Genomic DNA, 22,531 nt, shown 5'->3' on the forward strand with positions numbered 1-22,531 from the left:
CCAGCAGCTTGGGAGGCTGAGGCAGGAGAATCATAAGGTCAAAGCCAGTCTCAGCAACTTAGTAAGACCCTGTCCCAAAATAAAAAGTAAAAATGATTGGGGGTATGGCTCAGTGGTTAAGTGCCCCTGGGTTCAATCCCTGGTACAAAAAAAATAATACTACTGCTATCAATGTTTGTGTATAACATTTTTGTAGAAATATGTTTTCAGTTCTCTTGGAGTGAAACTTTTGAATCTTATTATAACTGATAGCTATGTTTTTACTGAGGAACTACCAAATCATTTTTCAGAGTGGTGTTTCCCACCAGTACCATATGAGGGTTCCACATTTCTCTACATCCTTGCCAAGACTTGTTACTGTCCACCTTTTTCTTATTATAGCCAAGCTAGGAGGGTGAAATGGTGTATTACTTTTTGTTTCTGTAGGGCTAAGGATTGAACCTGGGATTTCACACACTAAGCAAATGTCCTACCACTGAGCTATACCTCTAACCCACTATAATTTTGATTTCCATTTCCCTAATGACTAATGATAGTTGTAATCTTTTCATGTGCTTACTGGCCATGGGAACATCTTCTTGAGAGCTATCTATTCATATTCTTCACCCATTTTAGAATTAGTTGTCATTTTACTGTTGAGTTGTAAAACTTCTATATAATTATTGCAGTTATTAAGTCTCTGGTCAGACATGCAATTTGAAAACATTTTATCCCATCCTGTAGGTTGTCTTCACATTCTTCAAGCACAAAAGTTTTTACTTTTGATGATATTCAATATATCTACATTTTTCTTTTGTTGCTTATGCTTTCTGTGTTATATTTAAGCAACCATTGCTTAATTTCAGGTTGCAAAGATTGATGTTTTCTTCTAAGAGTTATACAGTTTTAGCCCTTATATTTAGGTTGATGACCCATTTTGAGTTAATTTTAAGTATGTGAGGTAAGAATCCAGCTTAATTTTTTTTGCATATGGACTTCCAGTTATTCTAGCACTATCTGTTGAAAATACTATTCTTTCCCTATTAATTGGTTTCGGGATACTTGTCTAAAATCAATTGATCATAAATGTAAATAAAAGGCTTTATTTCTAGTCCTGTTCATTGCTCTACCCTATGCCAGTATCAGAGGTGTTTTGTCTTTTGTTTTGAGCCAGAGCCTTGCTACGCTGCCTCAGGTTAAACTTGAACTCATCATGATCCTCCTTGCCTCAGCCTCCCAAATAGCTGGAAATACAGGCATGCACCACCACACCAGGCTAGAAATTTTCTTATTCCCCTCTCCAGTACTAGTGACTAAACCTAGAACCTTGGACATGCCAGACCAAATGCTTTGCCACGGAGCTACATTTCCTGACCTACAATGTCTTAATTATTGTAACTGTGTAATAAGCGTTGAATTCAGAAGTACAAGACCTTCATTTATGTTTTGTTCTGTAAATTGTTTTGGTTATTTTGGGTCCCTTATATTTCCATATGAATTTTAGGATTAGCCTGTCCATTTCTGCAAAAATGGCAGATGGGGTTTGGATAGGGATTGCATTGAATCTGTAGATCAATTTGGAAAGCTCTCCGTAAACTTATTTTTTTAATATTTTTTTAGATGTTGATATACCTTTATTTTATTCATTTATTTATATGTGGTGCTAAGAAGTAAACCAAGTACTTCACACATGCTAGGCAAGTGCTCTACCACTAAGCCACAACCCCAGCCCTCCTTAAATTCTTATAATGATCTCCTTAGTTTCCTCCATTTACTCTCTTGCTCACCTACAGTCCATTTCCTTACTTTAACCAAAAGGTAATTAAGGAAGTTATTTTGTTTTTTGAAGTTTTTTTGTTTGTTTGTTTTTGGTTTGGTTTTATTGGTACTGGGGATTGAACCCAGGGACAATTTATCACTGAGCTACATCACTGACTATTTATTTTCAAACAGGGTCTCACCAAGCTGCTTAGGGCCTCCCTAAGTTGCTGAGGCTGGCCTCAAACTTGCAATTCTCCTGCCTTGGCCTCCCAAATTGCTGGGATTACAGGCATGCACCACCATGCACAGCCCAAAAGCAAATTCTTAACATAAATAAGAAATTTTCACAAAAAGTTTTTCTAATAAAGAATATATAGTATATGCACAAATATGATAAAATAGTATTCAGTCATAAATATGAATAAATCATGTCATTTACAGGAAAACGGAACTGAGGGTCATCGAGTTAAGCAAAGTAAGTTAGACACAGAAAGACAAATAGCATGTTTTCTCTCATATGTGGAAATAAAATAATAATAATAATAATAATAATAAAAAGACCTGAAAGTAGAAGAGAGTATTAAGGAAGGGGAGGGTACCAAAGGGAAGCAGAAGAAAGGGGAGGACTTTCTTCCTCCCCTTTAGGGAGTACTTTTTCCCTTGATCTCCAACATGCCTATATCCTTATTCAGATCTCAGTTCAAATGTTGTATCTTCAAAGAGGGCTTATTTTTTCTAATATTTTTGTAGTTGTAGATGGACAGCATGCCTTTATTTTATCTGTTTATAATTATGTGGTGCTAGGATTGAATCCAGTGCCTCTGCCATTGAGCTACAGCCCCAGCCCCAAAGAGAACTTTTCTGATCATCCTATCTAAAGTTTTCTGCTAGACATTATCATATTCTCTTCTTTTTATTTAGTTGATAACACTTTACCAATTCCTTAAATTATTTAAATGTTCATGATCTTCTCAATAGACTAAGTTGTTCCCCAATTTCTATCATTCAGTAACTGCTGAATAAATGGAGATAAAATAACTACCCCCCACTATTATTTATTCATTCAAAGCAGGATAATTAAATGACCTTTTTAGAGATGATCCATTCAATATTCTATTTTTAAAACTAAGAGCATATTCCTTACTGACCTACAACACTGGTGAGAAGCTAGGTGTGGTAGCACACACCTGTAATTCCAGTGACTCAGGAGGCTAATGCAGGAAGAATCACAAGTTCAAGGCCAGCCTCAGCAACTTATGGGGGCCCTAAGTAATTTAGAGAGACCCTGTCTCAAAATAAAAAATAAAAGGGGACTGTGGGAGTATCTCAGTGGTTACAAAGCACCCTTGGGTTCAATTCCCAGCTACCCCACTCAAAAAAAAAAGAAAGAAAAAAAAAAAAAAACCTAGTGAAGAAATACTTGAAACATTAAAAATATCACTAAAAATTTAATCTCATCATTTGATGATGACCCACAGTAACAATTCTTGCCTGAAATAATCAGAGGGTGAAAGGTATTTGGCTTCCAAGTATATCCCTATAAGATGCATACTAATTAAAATGGAAAATAATAACTTTATAATGGGGAAACTAAACAAATACCACCTTACCCAAGTGATCAAGGTTAATGTGAGAGACACTTATGTGCCTACTGATGTGATAACAGCATTTCTGTGGTATTCATTCAAAAAGTACAAAACTGGGGCTGGGGATATAGCTCAGCTGGTATAGTGCTTGCCCCACAAGCACAAGGCCCTGGGCACAGCAAAAAAAAAAAAAAGGTACAAAACTTTAATTATAAGGAAATATCAGAAAAGTTAAAATTGAAGAATATTCTACAAAACAACTGTCCTATAACCTTCAAAAATGTCAAGGGCTGTGGTTATAGCTCAGTGGTAGTGCTCTTGCCTGGCATGTGTGGGGCATTGTGTTTGACTCTCAGCACTGCCTATAAATTAAATAAATAAAATAAAGGTCCATCAACAACTAAAAAAACATTTTTAAAAAAGTCAAAGGTTGGGGTTGGGGTTGTGGCTCAGTGGTAGAGGGCTTGCCTAGCATGCATGAGGCCCTGGGTTCGATCCTTAGCACCACATTAAACATAAAACAAAGGTACTGTGTCCACCTACAACCAAAAATGAAATTAAAAAAAAAAAAATAAAACTCAAAGGTATAAGGGAAAAAGATGGAGAAATTTCCAGATTAAACAGACTAAGAGGCAAGACAACTAAACACACATTTAATCCCAGACTAGATTGTGGATCACAAAGAATTTTTCTTTTACTATAAAAGGCATTATTGGGACAGTTTTCAAAATCTGAATAAGTACTTTAATAGATTAAGCAGCATTATTATAAATGTAATGTATTTATTATACATTTATTTATTTATTTATTTATTTATTTATTTTATTTATTTATTTATTTTTTTTATGTGGTGCTAAGAATCAAACCCAGTGCCTTACAGTGGTAGGCAAGAGCTCTACCACTGAGCCACAACCCCAGCCCTATAATGTATTTTAAATTACTGGATCTTGACAAGTAAATTTACTGAGGTAATATAAGAATTAACTTTTTAAAAAATAAACCAAAGTTTTTAGGGGTAAAAAGAACATCATGACAACAACACAACTCCAACACAATTTTTTTTAAAATGTGCATATATAAGAGAAAGCAACTGTGATAAAAGATTAAGATCTCAAGAATCTAGGTGAAGGTTGTTCCTATGATGCACATTTCATAATGCTCTGTAACAAAGTTTATTCCTTCCTTAGAAACTGCCACTCAGGTAAGATAGAACAAAACAATTTCATTGCTCTTACGTATAAGAATATAACCTCTTTTGTCTCTCTTCTAGACATGAGCAACAACTAAATTATCATATTTCACTTTGTCAGTGATTTGGAGTTAAAATATTTACCTGGAAAGAATCCATGCAGACAGGACTGGAAGCCAACTCCTCATCTACAGCATGTAACTTCTCCATGAAAGTACTATCCCTGGTCTGTTTTGGTTTAGGAGGGGGTGGGGGCCCCATGGGCACTACCTCAGCACTGATGTGCCTGACAGCTGGCGTGGTGACTTTCTCAGCCTGATTAAAAAGAGGCAAACCATGTTAAGGGAGGAAGGCAGGAAACAAAGAAACGAAGAGGAAGGGAGAAAAAGAGAACGAAAGTAAGCAACAGGAGAAAGAAGCAGGTTCTTCCATACACTATTGACCTTTTTCTTCTTATCTAGATAGATACATGAGAATAAAGGCATTGTCAAGCATACAGATCTAACTAGGTTTCATTCTACTTCCAGTGAAGCCAACATGATGCTACTTAGGTCAGTAAAAAGTAGGAAATCTAATAAAATGGTTTTAAGGACAATATAAAATGGACAGGAGAAAAGAAACTCTGCTAGTGCATTTTTTTGGCCCCTTAAGAGAACTCTGAAAAGCCCTTTCCCTACCCACTAAGTTCTAGTCTTAACTGTTCCTTGACTTAAGGAACTTGGAAAAGGGTAACAGCAAGAAATCACCAAAAATAAATCGTATACTAAATGGTCAATTAATCTGCTTATACAGTTATATCTAACCTCTTATTTCTTTATTTGATGCTGACTTACCTCTGATAAATATGCCACTCTCCTCATCAGTTTCAGTCATCTCAGAAGATTGCCTCAATCTGCATTTCTTTGCCCCACGTGGAGACGAAAGCAGTGCTTTCAACATCACTTTCCAATAAGCTCTACAAACAAATTCAGTCTTTTTATATACATATGCCTCTATCTCAATCCACTAAATTTGATATTTCAACAGAATAAACAGAATACCACTCAAAGAAAGAGAAAATAAATTTTTTTTTTGAGAAAATAAAATTTAAATAGCTTAATATCCTATAGTGGTGGGGAGGCCATGGATCAGATCACTATCCTCATCTGTATTATAAACTCTATAAAACTATGAGGCAAAGACGGGGAGATAGCTCAGTTGGTAGAGTGCTCGTCTCCTAAGCACAGCAAAAAAAAAAAAAAAAAAAAAAAAAACTATTAGGCAGCTGGGTGTGGTGGCACACTCCTGTAATCCCAGCAACTCAGGAAGCTGATACAGTGGATCACAAGTTCAAGGTCAGCCTCAGCAATTTAGCAAGACCCTAGGAAAATTAGATCTATCTCAAAATAAAAAATAAAGGGCTGGGGATATAGCTCAGTTGGTAGAGTGCTTGCCTTGCAAGCACAAAGCCCTAGTTCAACCCCAGCACTACAAAATAAATAAGTAAATAGATAGATAGATAATAAATGAATAAATAAATAAAAATAAATAAATAAATAAATAAAATAAAAATAATAAAAAGGGCTGGATGTAGCTCAGTGGTTAAGCCACACCTGGGTTCAATCCTCAGTATCAAAATAAAAAGTATAAAGCAGCAGTTTAAAATTGTTTTACAAACAAGTCAAAGAACAAATTAACACAGTCTTAAAAATGAACAAACTGGGCTGAGGTTTTGGTTCAGTGGTAGAGTGCTTGCCTTGCAAGCGTGGGGCACTGGGTTTGATCCTCAGTACCACATAAATAAAATACATTGTGTCCATCTTTTGGAAAAAAAAAAAAAAGAACAACAACAACAATAAACTATGGTACAAGCAACAGCACACGTGAATTTCATAATCATAATGTTGAACAAAAACAACAGCAGCCAGAAACAAAGGAACATATATGTATAGGCCCCAGTTATATAAAGTTCACAAATAATAAAAATTGAACTATATGGAAATGCTTACTTAGGTGATACAACTACAGTGAAAAACAAGCAAGTAATTTCCAAATAGTGATTATTTTTAGGGGGAGGGAGGTGACAGAGATTGGGAAGGACATACTTGGGTTGTCCTGGCATTGTTTCATAATTACTTAAACTGTGTATTTTATTCTATACACATTTCTGTGTTGTATTGTACATTTCATAATACACGCTAAAAAAATGGAGGGATTATGAAGAGCAGAAAAATACCTCACAGCAAAAAAGTTTTAGAAAAAAAGAACAATTTCTCAATCTGCTCTGTAGAAGAGGTGACCATACTAAGAAAGCAAGGCAGGAGGGGCTGGGGAGATAGCTCAGTTGGTAGAGTGCTTGCCTTGTAAGCACAAGGCCCTGGGTTCGATCCCCAGAACCACAAATAAAAAAAAAAAAAAAAAAAAAGAAAGCAAGGCAGGGCTGAGGACAATAGTTCAGTAGGTACAGTGCTTGAAGGCCTGGGTTCAATCCTCAGCACCGCAAAAAAAAAAAAAAAAGGCAAGGTAAAACGTGTCTCATTAAGCCAAACTTTTCCTTCATTGCCAACAAACACTCACTGACCTCTTCAGCAGTCTCATCTTCTTCTTCTTCATCCGGCTGGTACTCTTCATCTGAGGAATCATCTTCTTCGAGGTGGATATCCACAAACTGTGGAGGCTACATTAGTACAATTAGAAACAAATGGAGGGTTGGGATTGTAGCTCAGTGGTAGAGTGCTTGCCTAGCATATGTGAGGCACTGGGTTTGATCCCCAGCAGGACATATAAATAAACAAATAAAGGTATTGTCTATCTACAACTAAAAATACGAAAGAAAAAAAGAGGAAGGGAGGGAGGGAGGGTGGGAATAAGCTCAGTGACAGAATATGTGCTTAACATGTACGAGGCCCTGGATTCAATCCCCAACACCACAAAAAATGGAGTGATGGTAAACACAAATCATATGTAAAAGAAGGGATAATTCTTTTTTTTTTTTTTTTTTTTGCCGTGCTGGGGATTGAACCCAGGGCCTTGTGCTTGCGTGGCAAGCACTCTACCAACTGAGCTATATCCCCAGCCCAGAGAAGGGAAAGAAAGTAGGGCAGGAAAAAAAAAATCCTAACAGCATAATGTGCAGCTTCAGCAAATAACACAAAGCAGGGGTTAAATGATTCCGTGAGATGCAAAACCTACAGTAGTGGAATGGGAAAATCAAAGTTAGAATTAAAAAAATAAAGATAAGCTTAAAAGTTAATAGAAGAGAAATAATTAGGTTTTAAGAAGTCGTGGTGGAATGACAAAGACCTCTCCCAAGTTACCTTAATTTCATTGGCTTTTTTTAATTGGTGAAATATTCCATGTTGGAATTACCTACCAAAAAGAATATAAATAATTAATTGAAATGGATTAATTTTCTTTGTTACTTTCTCTTTACCATCCACAAAGAGCCATCTACCTAACAAGTAGCTACAGCCATCTAGAGGTGCTGATTATCCCTGGTATATTCTCAAATGTCTGTCAAAGCTTAATAGGAGAAAAAAAAAAAAGAAGAATCTATTTGTCATTTGCATTTCTTCTGTAATCCTAGTAAGGTTCACCTTTATAAATGGGGAAAAAATGTGTGTCTTGCAGCTCAGGCTCATATGGGGCAATGGATATGAAAACTATTTCTTAACTACAAAACTATACAAACCTAAGATATTATAGGTTACAGCAGTCTTTTGACATCAGTATTTTTTTTTTTAATCAACTGCATAAATCTGCCACCAGTATGCCTCTAAATATCCAATGATAAATAGCTCTTACAAAAGGATTTAGGGGTGAAGTATCATATTATCCACTCTTATTTTCAAACAGTACAGGAAGAAACAATAATTACAGACATAAAGCAAATATAATAAAATGTTACTCTTGGAATCTAAATTGTAATACTCTTTCAACTTTTTTGTGGTTTTTTTTTTTTTTTTTTTTCTTCTCATTTGAGCAGCCGGGGATTCGAACCGCGGTCCTTGCACATGCTAGACGAGCGCTCTCCAAAAGGAGCTATTGCTTCAGCTCCCTCTTTCAACTTTTTGATATTTTTCATACAGAGTTGGAAGAAGGTTTTTGTTCTTTTAAGTCGATTGTTTTTGATTTGTGGTCGTAGGGATTAAACCCAGGGATTTTCTACCACTAAGCCAAATCCCTAGTCATTTTTATTTTTTATTTTGAGACAGAGTCTCACTAAATTACTGAGGCAGTCTTGGACTTAGACTTGACTTCCTGCTACCTCAGTTTCCCATGCATCACCATGTCCATCCCTTTTTATTTATTTTTATGTTTTAAATTTTGAGACAGGTCTAAGTTGCCAAGGCTGGCCTTACACTTTCACTATTTCTGCCTCAGCCTCCTGAGTGGCTGGGATCATAAGCATGTACTACCCACACCTGACTTTTACAGAATTTTTAAAAACTCTTATATACTGCTGATAAGATGCCACTGAAGATACATAATTTCTTGCCATTCAGTTGTGACCCAACTGAAATCATCTTATGAACAAAAGACAACCAGACACTATGTTCTGTCTCTAAAGAATCTTAGGTTCTCACATCTCCTCAGTCCTATCTTATTCTGACCACTTATGTAGCTCTGTATAACTGGGACTAGTACAGGGTAAGGGGTATGATGGTGATTCAGGTCTAGTTCCCTTCCCATGTCACTTTCTGAACCTACTGCCAAACCCTTCTAGAAAGCAAGCCAGCACTTAAAAGTGTGTTGGAGTCAGTCTATTAAGCATTAAGAGGCAAGGAACCTGGACTGTTAATCTTTGCTCTCCCATATAAATTAGTCCTATGGCCCCACTTCTGTACACCTAAATTCATATAAACATTCAATAAACATAATCCAGAGCTGATTGGGATCTCATTGGCTATTATTATTTTTTCTAATCAAACATGGAATTATTGTTAATTATACTCCATGTCATACAAACTTCATTGATAGTTGCTTTCATCATAGCTGCTACCTGTTCACTGGTGATTATTTTCTGGAGAATGATGAAATATCAATTTATGCAACAAGGATTATTCAATTTGACAAGAAAGTGTGGTATGTCTGCCTCCCCGCCTAAAAAAAAAAGTCAATGCAGCCTTGAGCTGTATTAATAGAAATATGGTCTCTAGAACACTGAGGAGATATCTAACTTTAATGTGCACTAGTTAAACCACATTTGGCTTAGTAGATTCCATTTGGAGCATACTTGTTTTTTTGTACTGGGGATTGAACCCAGGGACACTTTACCACTAAACTACATCCCCCGTCCTTTTTATTTTTTATTTTGAGACAGGGTTTCACTGAATTGCTGAGGGTCTCAACTAAGTTGCTGAGGCTGACCTCAACCCTGAGCTCAATCTCCCAAATTGCTGGGATTATAAACATGCCCCATCATGCCTGGTCTACAAATAAATCTTTAAAGAAGGAAACACATACCATAATTTTTTCCATATTTCTTCCTACAAATAACCTAGAATTAGATCCTATTTACCAAGCTAAATAAACAAGATAAAACCCAGAACACTTACCACTCCTTTCTCCACCACTTCCTTCAGTTTAGAGCGAGTCATTTTAGGCTCCTAAGGAAAGAGAAACAGGATGAAAAGTAGTAAATCAAAATAAGAACTTTTGGTTTTGGGGGTTTTTTGTTTTGCAGTAGTCAAACTAAACCCGGCAGCACTCTGTCACTGAGCTATATACCCACCCCTTTTTATTTTTTGAGACAGTTTCTTGCTCAGTTACCCAGGGGGGGCCTCAAACTTGCAATCCTCCTGCCTCAGCCTCCTCAGAAGTGGGATTATCAGTGTGCACCACCACCCTGGCCATAAGTAGGTTTTGAGATGCTAACTTTGCCCCAAGCTGTTAAAAGATTTATAAACTCCCAAGTGACTTCCTATACTTAGCCAGTTTCCTGGTAACTCTGTTACATGATATTAGAACACTGATGATAATCTACTCACAAACATTGGCATGTCTTCTGTCTCACTGATGGCTGCTTTCATCATAGCTACCACATGTTCATTTGTGATTACTTCCTGGAGAAAGATGAAATTTCACTTTATGTTTGCATAAAGTATTTTGTCACTGACAAAATACTCATCTATAACTTTGCTAAATCTACATGGAGGATAAATGAAAGCTACATTCTCTAGCTTTAAACTTGGATAAAGGAGGCAGAACAAGTTTTAGATAGACATGCACAGCCTGAAACAATATAGCAGCAAATAGACCAATCACATTAACTGCTACTAAGAACAGCAATAAAAGAGTGATTCTAAAGTAACCATATGCTTAAGGGAAAAAGTAACAAACAGCAAAGCCTTTGTAAATAGCTGAGTTTGCTATGTATCAAAAATATTGTTGATATGTGTGCAAAGTACTATTAACTGCTAAGTGCATTTCTTTTCAGACATGTCACTCCACAAAATTAAATCACTATGAGCATTATTATCTTCAAATCTCTTAATACACTAAACCAGTGCAAGGAAGCAGAGGTAGTTATATTCACAATTAGTTCTTTAATATATGTTCAGATTTCAAATTTCTGCAGAGAAAGTTACCTTGAGATGTAAAATGCTTTCACAGGTAACCCACAAAACTGGTAATTAATCTACCAAGAGTCAAGAATTGCTGAGTCTGTTTATTTGCTTTCCACAGGAAGTTTCCACTGCAATGACACAGGGGTCCAGTCTTACTCACATGAAGAATGTTTCGCACATTGACTGCTGTCAGTTGTGCTGCTTGGCACCATCCTCTAAGGTACGATCAAGCATGTCATCCAATTTCAGGTCACAGGCCAAGGTCCCTTGTTCTTGACCCTTTCCCATCTCGTTTCCTCTTGGTACCCTTTTCTTTTTTCTCCTTTTCTCATTTTCTTCATTGTCTTGCTCTTCTGTTAACAAACCAACAGCATCATCATAATCTCCAAAGCAGCAGCTCTTAGAACTAAGCCCAAAAAGCCAACAGTAAAAGAATCAAGCTAACAGCTTCCTGGCCCTGGAAATCAAAGACTATGATACATATGGTAGTGGTAGTGAAAGTGGAAGCTTGTCATGGTACCATAGTAGCAAAAATAACTACCATTCACTGAATATTTTATGTCAGACACTTTTTCTTTTGGTATCCGGGATTAAACCCAGCGGCGCTGAACCATACATAGAGTCATATCCCAGTCCTTTTTTATATTTTATTTAGAGACAGGGTCTCACTGAGTTGCTTAGGCCTTGCTAAATTGCTGAGGCTGGCTTTGAACCTGCAATACTCCTGCCTCAGCCTCCTGAGCCACTGGGATTACACTGCACCCAGTTGTTGTTGTTGTTGTTTTTTTTAATATTTTAGTTGTAGATGGACACAATACCTTTATTTAATTGGTGAATTTATTTATTTATTTTTATGTGGTTCTAAAGATCGAACCCAGTGCCTTGCATGTGCTAGACAAGTGCTCTACCACTGAGCCACAACCCCAGCTCTATGTCAGATACTCTTGTACCTACTTTATAGATCTTAATTCATTTACTCCTATGAGGTATTAATTCACTTACCTTATCTGACAAAGACTATTATTTTACTACTGTACAGATGAAGAAACTAAAGCCGAAAGGTTAAGAAACTTTCTACGAGTAGTAAATGGCAATATGTTAAATCCAAGTATGCTAATTACAGAATCTATAATTGAAATTATTACTTTATACTATCCAGATAATATATCAAAAATTCTGGGTCTGTGCCCTAATTCCACAATCCAAATGGGTTACCTTGGTAATAGAGTTTCAATTTTTCTTTTGTAAAATACTGGATATGTGCCTCTTAGAGATGTCATGTGGATTAAATGATATTTATCAAAGCACTTTGTAACAAATGAAACATCATACAAATATAATTTATTATTACTATTATATTATAAAAGGAAAACAAGAAACAAACAAATAAAAAATCAATAAGGGGTTGGTGATATAGCTCAGTTGGCAGGGTGCTTGCCTTGCAAGCACGAGGCTCTGGGTTCAATCCCCAGCACTGCAAAATTTTTAAAAATTAAAACAATAAATAAATCTACAGGAAGGAAGGAGAAAGGGAAGGAAAGAAAGAGAGGGAGGGAAGGGAAGGAGGAAGAGAAGAAGGGAAGGAAGAAAAGCAGGGAAGGAAGGAAGGAGAGAGATGAGTATCTTTATTCTTCAGAGAAAGGTCTACATATATAACTAAAGAAAGAACTCTGAAATTCTAGTACACCTTGGAATAGATTAACATGAAACACCAATCAAACCAATAAAAATCTTTAAGCAATGGGGAAGGAAAAAAAAAAACAAGTAAACAAAGAGTGGAAATTATTCTGATACTGATTTTAAGGGTGAAATTTCAAAAAGTATCCCCAAAATGATAAAACTCTTTACTAAAAGTCTTTTAAGGAAGCAGCAATGGGGGAATTACGCAGTGTAACTACATGGTAAAACTTTCAACAAACCTTGATTTATACTGCTTTTACCAAAGTCTTTCCTCTCACCTCATTTACCCCTTTCCTCCATAAATTCCAAAACTTCTCTCTCTTCACCACTCTTAGATCTCCTCTTCCCTTTGCTCCTCCCTTCCCTCTTGCATCCTTTGTCATGTAGACCAACCTAGCCACTTCTTTGTTTCTGCCATCCACCCTTTCCCTTATCTCACCAGCAATTTAACAATGATCTGGTAGTTTCAGAATAAGAAAGGACTTTTGACAAGGGAAGAAGTGTTGATTCATCTTTAAGTTCATATTCTAACCTGTTATTAAGTCACATTGTTAACAGTAAAACTGATCCAAAAAGTAAAAATCTGAAAGGTATAAATTAAAACTATGAAATGACACCGTAAACAAAAAATCTGGTATTTACTAAAAATGACTCAGAGGAATCAAATCTTTACAAAAATTATATATACAAAATTTAAACAAAATTTATAGGAAAGTCAAAGAAAGGAATCTTATAATAGAAGCAGCTAAATTCATAAAATTTAACAGATAACTGATGAAGAATCAAACTGTCCCTCAAAACACTGTTTTTCAAACTATTTATTGCAAAGAACCAGTTTTGCTTTTTACCAATTCACAATAGACTTACACTTTTACAAAATAAAATGTAACCATAATGTTGAAATATTTAACATTTTTTTCTAAACTTTCTTCTTAGTTGCCATTAGTTTTTTGGGTTTTTGTTTTTGGGGTTTTTTTGGTACTGTGTGGTAGCCATCAGCCATGAATGGGTAAGCATGCAAAGACCATTGCAAGCCACAGGGAGCCTTATGATGGGGGCTTGGTATGTTAAAACCTCCCCCAGTCTTAAGGACCTTACCTTATCACTGAAACTATGTCACAACCCCCAAATCGCCCTAATAGCCAAACATCAAGATCTTCACAAAACTTGATAGGACTATTCAAAGGAAAATGAACCAATTAAAGGAGCAGGAAAACTGAGGAGAAACAGGGTGACTCAGTTTCCTTTAAAAACTCCTTCCCTATGAACACCACACCATCCTCTCTCAAGTGGTACAAACAAGCCCCTAGGTTGTCAGTCAAAAATCATTAAGATGAACTTGGTAAACTCTGGAAAATTCGCTGGGACTCCCCAAAAAACTAGAAAGCAGGAGGGGCTCACACTCCCTTTTCCCTCTGAGAGGAACCACACTCTCCCTAGAGAGTATCCCCCTTTCCATTTTCCCATCCCTTGTAATAAACTCATGCCCGTTACTTTGGGAAACATGTCTGTAATCTTTCTGAATTGACTGATTCAGGGTTGGATAGGAGCCCTTCATGCTGTTTCAGTTTCCTGAAAAGCCCCAGCTCTGTAATATTTGGTGTATTCTCTGGACCCCTCTCACTTGGTAAGAGGTGTTTCTTCTCACCTGAATAAATCCTACTCTTTCACACTCATTCTCCATTGTCCCTGAATTTCATTCGAGTTCATGAGCCAAGAACCCAAAAAGGAATCACAGGCAGAGCCATTGCTGAGCTATAACACAAGCAGCCATGGCCTGTTCTGGAGCTGAGAGAGCTGCTAACAAAAATGGGTCCAGCCTGCCACAATCTCAACAGCAGAAAATTCAGTTTCAGTACTGGGAATTAATCCCAGGGACTCTTAATCACTGAGCCACATCCCCAGTCCTTTTTCTTTTTTATTATGAGAAGGGTCTCACTAAGTTGTTGACACTCTGGCAAAGTTGCTAAGGTTCAACTCAGGATCCTCCTGCCTCAGTCTCCCAAATTGGAGGGCTTAAAGGTATGCAAGACCTTGCCCAGCTGTCATTAGCTATTTTGTATCAAACCTGTAACAGTCTGCAAATAAACAAAAGTCCTCAGACCACAGTTTTGAGATGCACTGCTTTAGAATTTCCACAAAAATGCAGTCCAAATAAAAATAAAACAAAAATGCAAGATACAATTTAAATGAATTATGAAGAAAGTTTATATAGAATTTAAAAGAAAACAATAAAATTCACTGCAGAAAATACTTTTTCATTAAAAAACCATCAGGATGATCATAATTACATTTAAAATTACTATCTCACACATTTTTGTTCAGTTACAGAATCAAACTGTAACTATGGCCAGGAGGAGAGGCACATGCCTATAATTTTAGTGACTCGGGAAGCTCATACATGAGGATCGCAAGTTCAAGGCCAGCCTCAGCGACTTAATGAGGCCCTAAGCACTTAGACTGTTTCAAATTAAAAATAAAATAAAAACATTTCTGGGTTCAGTCTCTACCAAAAAATAAAATAAATGCTGTAACTATGAGATTAAACTATCCCATGTCAAAATTACATCAAAAATACTTCTCTCTCATTTTGAGGTCGAGTATATTTATGGAATGTGTATCTATAAGTAAAATCTAATCCATTCAAATTCTAATATATTGCAAAGATAATCTAAGAAAATATAACTTGGTAACTTCTTCTTCTGTTTTGGATCTAATCCACTATCTTTCTTTTTAAATACTGGGATGCCACTGACTCTAAAGGAACTTATTCTATAAAAATCAGACCAAAAAAAGATAAAAAAGAAAAGTTTTCCTTTCATAAAATGAATTCACTAGAGAAAATGGCTAAAAACAAAATATTCCTTGAAAAATACACTTAATAATGTAATCAATAAATTTAAAATAAATGCACTATGGTAAAGTGGATGAGATCAGTAAAAAAGATCAGTGTTGGGTTCCTTTTCTTTTCTTTTTTTAAAATTTTTTTTCGGTTGTCAATGGACCTGTATTTTATTTATTTATATGCGGTGCTGAGACTCAAACCCAGTGCCTCACACATGCCAGGCAAATGCTCTACCACTGTGCCACAGCCCCAGCCTTCTTTTTTTTTTTGGGGGGGGGGGGATTGGGGTTCGGTTCCTCTAATATCTAAATCAATGAAATTGCTTTGATTTCTTAAAATGTGGCTTAACATTCCAACATCACAAACAGTCCCAGCGGGGGTTGGGGAGATAGCTCAGTCGGTAGAGTGCTTGCCTTGTAAGCACAAGGCCCTGGGCTTGATCCCCAGCACCCCCCCCAAAAAAAAAAAACAGTCCCAGGACATCTGGTTTTGGTATAACAAAGTATTTTTTAAATCAGAATAACCTTCCCACTGAAAACAACTATAAAACTATATAAACACATATGCATATACAAAGACAGTCTGAAGGCACTGGAGAACAGCCACTGTAGACAGGATGTAGGGAGTTGTGATCCTTGAAAGAAGAAAAAGCATATAAAGACTTCTAAGTTGAAAGCATCAGTTTTGCTTGGCTAAGAAATCTCTTGGGGGCAATGGAAGAAGCTGAGGCAACCAAAGCAGGTGGGTTTGAAAATCAAACCCTAGATAAGAGAAACCAAGGAAAAATGATACCAAAAGTCAAAAGCCATGTATAGTTTTTGTTCTTCTTTCTTTGGTGGGGGGGTACCAGGGATTGAACCCAAGGACACTCACCCACTCAGCCACATCCCCAGTCCTTTTTATTTTTTATTTCGAGACAGGGTCTCACTAGGTTGCTTAAAGCCTTGCTAAGTTGCTGAGGCTGGCTTTGAACTTGCAATACCCCTGCTGAGGCAGGGGTCACTCACCGTTGAGTGACTCTTAAACTGTAGGTGCACAGAATATAACTCCAAGAAATGAGCAAGAGATTCAGCTACTGGGTTAAAAAACAAATGCAGAGATTTCAGCACTCCACAGTGCTGAAGTTCAGGCTGGAAGTATAAGCTTGTAGTTCAATGTTTGTGAAGGAGAAAAGCACTTTAAAAACACTACAGTTTTCTTCACTTGAAAGCTTCAAAAGAGGGACCAGGGTTGTAGCTCTGTGGTGGAGTGCTTGCCTCACACATGTGAGGCACTGGGTTCAGTCCTCAGCACCACATAAAAACAAATAAATAAAATAAAGGTATTGTGTCCATCTACAAATAAAAATATTTTTAAAAAAATAAAGAAACCCCCAAAAGAGCAATCCCTTATGAATATATGCCACACTCTAGAAGTCAGGTACAAAGTTGTAACAAACTAGCCTTAACATAGCACAAAACCAGGTATTGGCAGAATGCAGTTCATCCTCTAGGTGCTTGCCTGCCTGCCAAAAGAAAATGTAACCCTTTTTGGGGGAAGATAATACCAAAACCGCTAGAGAGTTTCATCCACAACAACAAGAATCTAAGAAAAAATTATAACACATTAAAAACACAACTAAGGGGCAGGAGTTGTGGTTCCGTGGTAGAGCGCTTGCCTGGCATTTGTGAGGCCCTGGGTTCGACAATCAGCATCACATAAATGAATAAAATAAGAGATCCACTGACAATTTAAAAATATTAAAACACACACACACACACACACACACACACACAACGAAGAGGCGGGGCTGGAGTTGTGGCTCAGTGGCAGAAAGCTTGCCTGGCATGTGTGAGGCCCTGGGTTTGATCTTCAACACCACATATAAATAAATAAATAAATAAATAAATAAATAGGTTCATTGATAACACAACTGAAGTGCTAAAACAAAAAGGGAAAGTGGCAAAAAATTAATAATAATAATAACTGCAGGTGATTCAAATTGGAGTTAATATACAAATGATTTAAAATTAATTAATTAATTAATATATGCATGAAACTAAAGAAAAAGATGGGAAATTTCACCAGAGACATATAATCCATAGGGCTAAATTGGTGAGGCTGCCCTCAGCAACTTAGCAAGACCCTGCCTCAAAATAAAAAATAAAATAAAAAGGATGGTGGATGTAGCACAGTGGTAAATCACCTGAGTTCAATTCCCTGTACCCAAAAGAATGAATGAATGAATGAATGAATGAATGAATGAATGAATAGATAGATAGATAGATAGATAGATAGATAGATAGATAGATAGATAGATAGAAATTTAATGAACCGCTCTCCCAGCTACTCAGGAAGTTCAGGCAGGAAGACTGCACACTATATGAGAGGTACCAAATCCAGACAAAGTACCAAATCCAGACAAAGGCATTACGTGAAAAAGAAACTACATACCACAAACACAAAAATTCTTAAAAAAAAAAAATAGTAAATCATATACAACAATGTATAAAGAATAATATAGAACTGGGAATGTAGCTCAGTGTTAAATCATTTGCCTAGCATGCACGAGGCCCTGGGTTCAATGAGGCACCACACACAAAAAAGGGGAGAGGATATGTCATGATAAAAAGAGATGATTTATCCCAGAAATGCAAAATTGTTTCCAAGGTTGAAAAATTAATCAATATTCATCATATCAATAGACTAAAAGCAATAACAAAAACAAAAGATAATCACAATAAATGCACAAAAAAACTCACAAATCCAACTCAGTTCATGATTAAAAACTCTCACTCTCACCTACTATAAATAGAAAACATACATTCTCAAGTTCATAAAAATTCTATAATTCTCCCGGTGTTGTGGCACATGCATGTAATCCCTGTAGCTCAAGAAGCTGAGGCAGGATTATTGCAGCTGCCAGCCTCAGCAATGTAGTGAGGCCCTAGGCAACTTGGTGAGATCCTGTCTCAAAATAAAAAATAAAAAGGGCTGAGGATCCAGCTCAGTGGTTAAGCATTCCTAAATGCAATCCCTGGCACCCCCGCCCCATCACCAAAAAAATCTGCAATTCAATGGTGAAAGAATACATTCCTCTAAAATCAGGAACAAAAACACCATACTGGAGATCCTAGCCAGTGTGATGACAAATGCACAAAAAGAAAGTTGGATAGATAAAAGGAAGGAAGGAGGAAAAACAAGGTAGGGAGAGAAGGAAGTATAGAGAAAAGGACAAACAGATGAAAACAATAATTGGGAAAAAAAAAAAAAACTATTTGCAGATGACATAACTGTCTATGTAGGAATTCCAAAACAATCTATAAAAAAGTATACAGAGATAACAAGTGAATTAAGTAAAATCATAACATAGAAAGTCAACATATCAAAACTTACCACATTGCTATATACTAGCAATGAACAACTGGATAATGAAAATAAAATTGACATTACCATTCATAAACTAGGTGTTTCATAAATCTAAGAGAAATGTGAAAAATTTATATGTGTAAGAATATTGCTGGACACAATAACACACATTTATAATTCCTGCTACTTGGCAGGCTGAGGCAGGAAATAACAAGTTCAGTATCAGCCTCAGCAACTTAGCAAGACCCTATCTCAAAATAAAAAATAAAAAGGGTTGGGGATATAGCTCAATGGTACAAGTGCTTGTCTAGCATATGCAGTACCCTTGGTTTTATCCCCAGCACATGCAAACAAAAAAACTCTGTGGTCTGGGGTTAAAAGATATGAAACCAAAAGCATAATCCAGAAAAGAAAAACCTGAAGTATCTCCTCACAGCTAAAGATGAAACAATCTCAACAAAATAAATCATGACAGTATTGAACTACAGTTTATATAATGAAGCAAATAACCATGATCTCATACTCATATCTATAAAAACTGAACAAATGCTGGGCATGGTGGCATGTGCCTACAGTTCCAATGACTCAGAGGTTGAAGCAGGAGGAACACAAGTTCAAAGCCAGCCTTGGTAACTCAGTGAGACCATGTCTCAAAATTTTAAAAAAAGGTTTGGGGATTTAGCTCAGTGGTACAGCACATCACCCAGCACTGACTTTAAAAAAAAGGGGGAAAAAATAAATAAATTATATATAAATAAATTATATATATACACACACACACACACATATACAACTTAGCTTACTACATTACCAGAATAAAGGAGAAAAATCATATGCTCAACTTAACAGAAACAGAAAAAAGCATTTAACTGATTACACAAGAAAACTAAGAAAATAATTTTCTTAATCTGATAAAATATTTCTATGAAAAGCCTACAACTATCATCTATCATCATGCAAAATGGAACAATACAGAACATTTCTCCCCTGTGTTCAGAAACAAAACATGTCTACTACTGCTACTTCTAACTTACATAATAATGGAACTCTAGAATAGACAATAAAAAAGAAAAAAAAAAACAAAACACAGATGCTTACTGTAAAGCCATTTGCTAAGATGAATAAATGTCTATTCATTTGTCTGTACATGTTATATTTCATCATAAAAATAAAATATTTCAAAAGAATTTAAAGGGAGACTAAGCCTATGAGCTAGTATTTTCATTCAATAAAAAAAGAAGTGAACAGGTTCACCAAAAAAATCAATGGTAGCATATTCACAGCAGCACCTTTCAGAGTATCCTACAACCAGAAACTATCAAAATGTCCATCAAGAGTTGAATGGATAAAGAAAACAAAGAATATTCAAACAACAAAACATTAAACAGCAATGAAAATAATAATCTAAAACAGCATGCAACAATATGGATGAATTCTATAACAATGTTGAATGGAAAAAAAGCAATCACAAGCCAGGCACAGTGGTGAACACTTGTAATCCCAAGGGTTGGGGAGGCTGAGGCAGGAGGATCATGAGTTCAAAGCCATCCTCAGCAACAGAGGCACTAAGCAACGTGGTGAGACCGTGTCTCCAAATAAAATACAAAATAGGGCTGGAGATATGACTCAGTGGCTTAGTGCCCCTGAGATCCCCAAAAATAGGTAATCACAAAACTCATGTACATATGATTCCATTCATATAAAAGAAAACAGATGAATCAATATATGCCACTAGAAGTCAGAATAGTAGTCACCTATGATTGGGGGTGATAACTGAAAGAGAGGATAAAATGGACTTCTGAACTCAAGAAAGAAACTCAGGATATCTTAGGACATGTGAAGTTTTCTATATATTATACTTCAATAGTTTGTTGAAAAGAATAAGAAAGCCTACCCATTGGAATAAAGAGTCCACCATCCTCTATCTCTTCCTCAGCTTGGTAAGCCAGAGTCCTGAGTGGCTTTTCTGGAGGAGAGGCACAAACATCTGGCTGGGATAGTTTCCTAGGCTGGACTCCTGGTTTTGCAGATTGGCTGCCTGAGGGCAGTAAAGGAATCTCCCCTTCAGAATGCATCTGAGGTTTTCCTAGAAGAATCACAAACATACTTTGCCCATTCTCAATCATACTCTATTGTAAAAATCAGCATCTTGTTATAAAGTCTTTTTTGTTAAACAACTTCATGAATGAAGTATATTATACCTACAAGTATTCCCCCTCTCTGAGAGGTAAGAACCTAAGAAAAATACTGAAATTAAGATTCAGATATAAATTACCCATCTGTAATATCAGGGAGTTGAACTAGATAATTGCAAAGATCCTTTCAATTCTAATATGTTTTCAGCTTTGTAATATTTCCTATAGAAAAATCAGATTCAAGTTGGCATGCTGGCACATATCTGCAATCCCGGTGGCTCAGGAGGTTGAGGCAGGGGGATTTTGAGTTTATAGCCAGCCTCAGCAACTTAAAGAGGCTCTAAGCAACTTAGTAAGACCTGTCTCTAAATAAAAATATAAAAGGAGCTTGGGTGCAGAAGCACATGCTTGTAATTCCAGCAGCTTGGGAAGCTGAGGCAGGGGGCGATCAAGAGTTCAAAGCCAACTTCAGCAACTTAGCCAGGCCCTCAGCAACTCAGTGAGATTCTGACTCTAAATAAAATACAAAAAAAAGTCTGGGGATGTGGCTCATTGTTAAATGCCCCTGAATTCAATCCCCAGGACAAAAAAAAAAAAAAAAAAAAAGAAAATCAGATTCTTATTTGTGAAGGGGGTTCTGAAAACAAAAGGAACTTTTTATAGATGACCATTAACACCACTGTCTTAGTCAGCTTTTTCATCACTATGACCAAAAGACCTGACGTGAACAACACAAAGAAGGAAGTTTATTTGGGGGTCATGTTTTCAGAGATCTCAGTCCACAGATGGCTAACTCCATAGCTCTGTGCCCAAGTGAGAAGGGTATGGCAAAGCATAGCCCCTCAGAACATGGCAACAAGGAAGCAGAGAGAAAGAGAGAGAGAGAGAAAAAAAAAAAGAGAGAGTGCTCACTCACCGGGCACAACTATAAACCTCAAAGGCAAGCCCCCAGTGACCTGCCTCCTCCAGCCACAGCCTACCTGCCTACAGTTACTACAGTTAATTCAAATCTGTTGATCAATCCACTGAACAGGTTACGACTCTCATGTCACCTCTTGATGTTCTTGCATTGTCTCACAAATGAACTTTTGGGGGGCACTACATATCCAAACCAAAAAACCACATTTATCAACTATAAATAATATACATATAAAATGTCTTGACTGTAAAGTAATGTTACAGAACATAGTAAATATCACCATAAATTACATAGTTCTACAGTTCATCAGACATCTTTCTTACCTCAACTCTTCTTGGGGGTGGAAAGGAGGCAAGGGTAGCATTAAAATGGGAAAGAAACCTTCATGCAATATTGAAAGCAAATCAAGAGCAGAGCATGGTGGCACACACCTGTAATCCCAGCAGCTCTGGAGGCTGAGGCAGGAAGCTCCTGAGTTCAAAGCCAGTCTCAGGAACTTAGTGAAGCCTTATGCAACTCAGTGAGACCCTGTCTCTAAATA

General features: G+C 36.6%; 1 protein-coding gene across 1 annotated transcript in view; it reads right to left on the reverse strand.

Annotated features, from left to right (window-relative positions):
• Nucleotides 1-22,531, reverse strand: part of GON4L (gon-4 like) — a 90,766-nt gene that overhangs the window by 61,297 nt on the left and 6,938 nt on the right. The window contains 12 exon segments of the mRNA XM_079105011.1: nucleotides 4,660-4,830; nucleotides 5,349-5,357; nucleotides 5,359-5,436; nucleotides 5,438-5,470; nucleotides 7,076-7,171; nucleotides 7,812-7,832; nucleotides 7,834-7,863; nucleotides 10,053-10,103; nucleotides 10,485-10,559; nucleotides 11,224-11,255; nucleotides 11,258-11,416; nucleotides 20,831-21,022. Coding sequence (XP_078961137.1) covers nucleotides 4,660-4,830; nucleotides 5,349-5,357; nucleotides 5,359-5,436; nucleotides 5,438-5,470; nucleotides 7,076-7,171; nucleotides 7,812-7,832; nucleotides 7,834-7,863; nucleotides 10,053-10,103; nucleotides 10,485-10,559; nucleotides 11,224-11,255; nucleotides 11,258-11,416; nucleotides 20,831-21,022 — 947 coding nt within the window.

This window comes from Sciurus vulgaris (assembly GCF_902686455.1).
Source record: "Sciurus vulgaris genome assembly, chromosome: 1".
Lineage (NCBI taxonomy): Eukaryota > Metazoa > Chordata > Mammalia > Rodentia > Sciuridae > Sciurus > Sciurus vulgaris.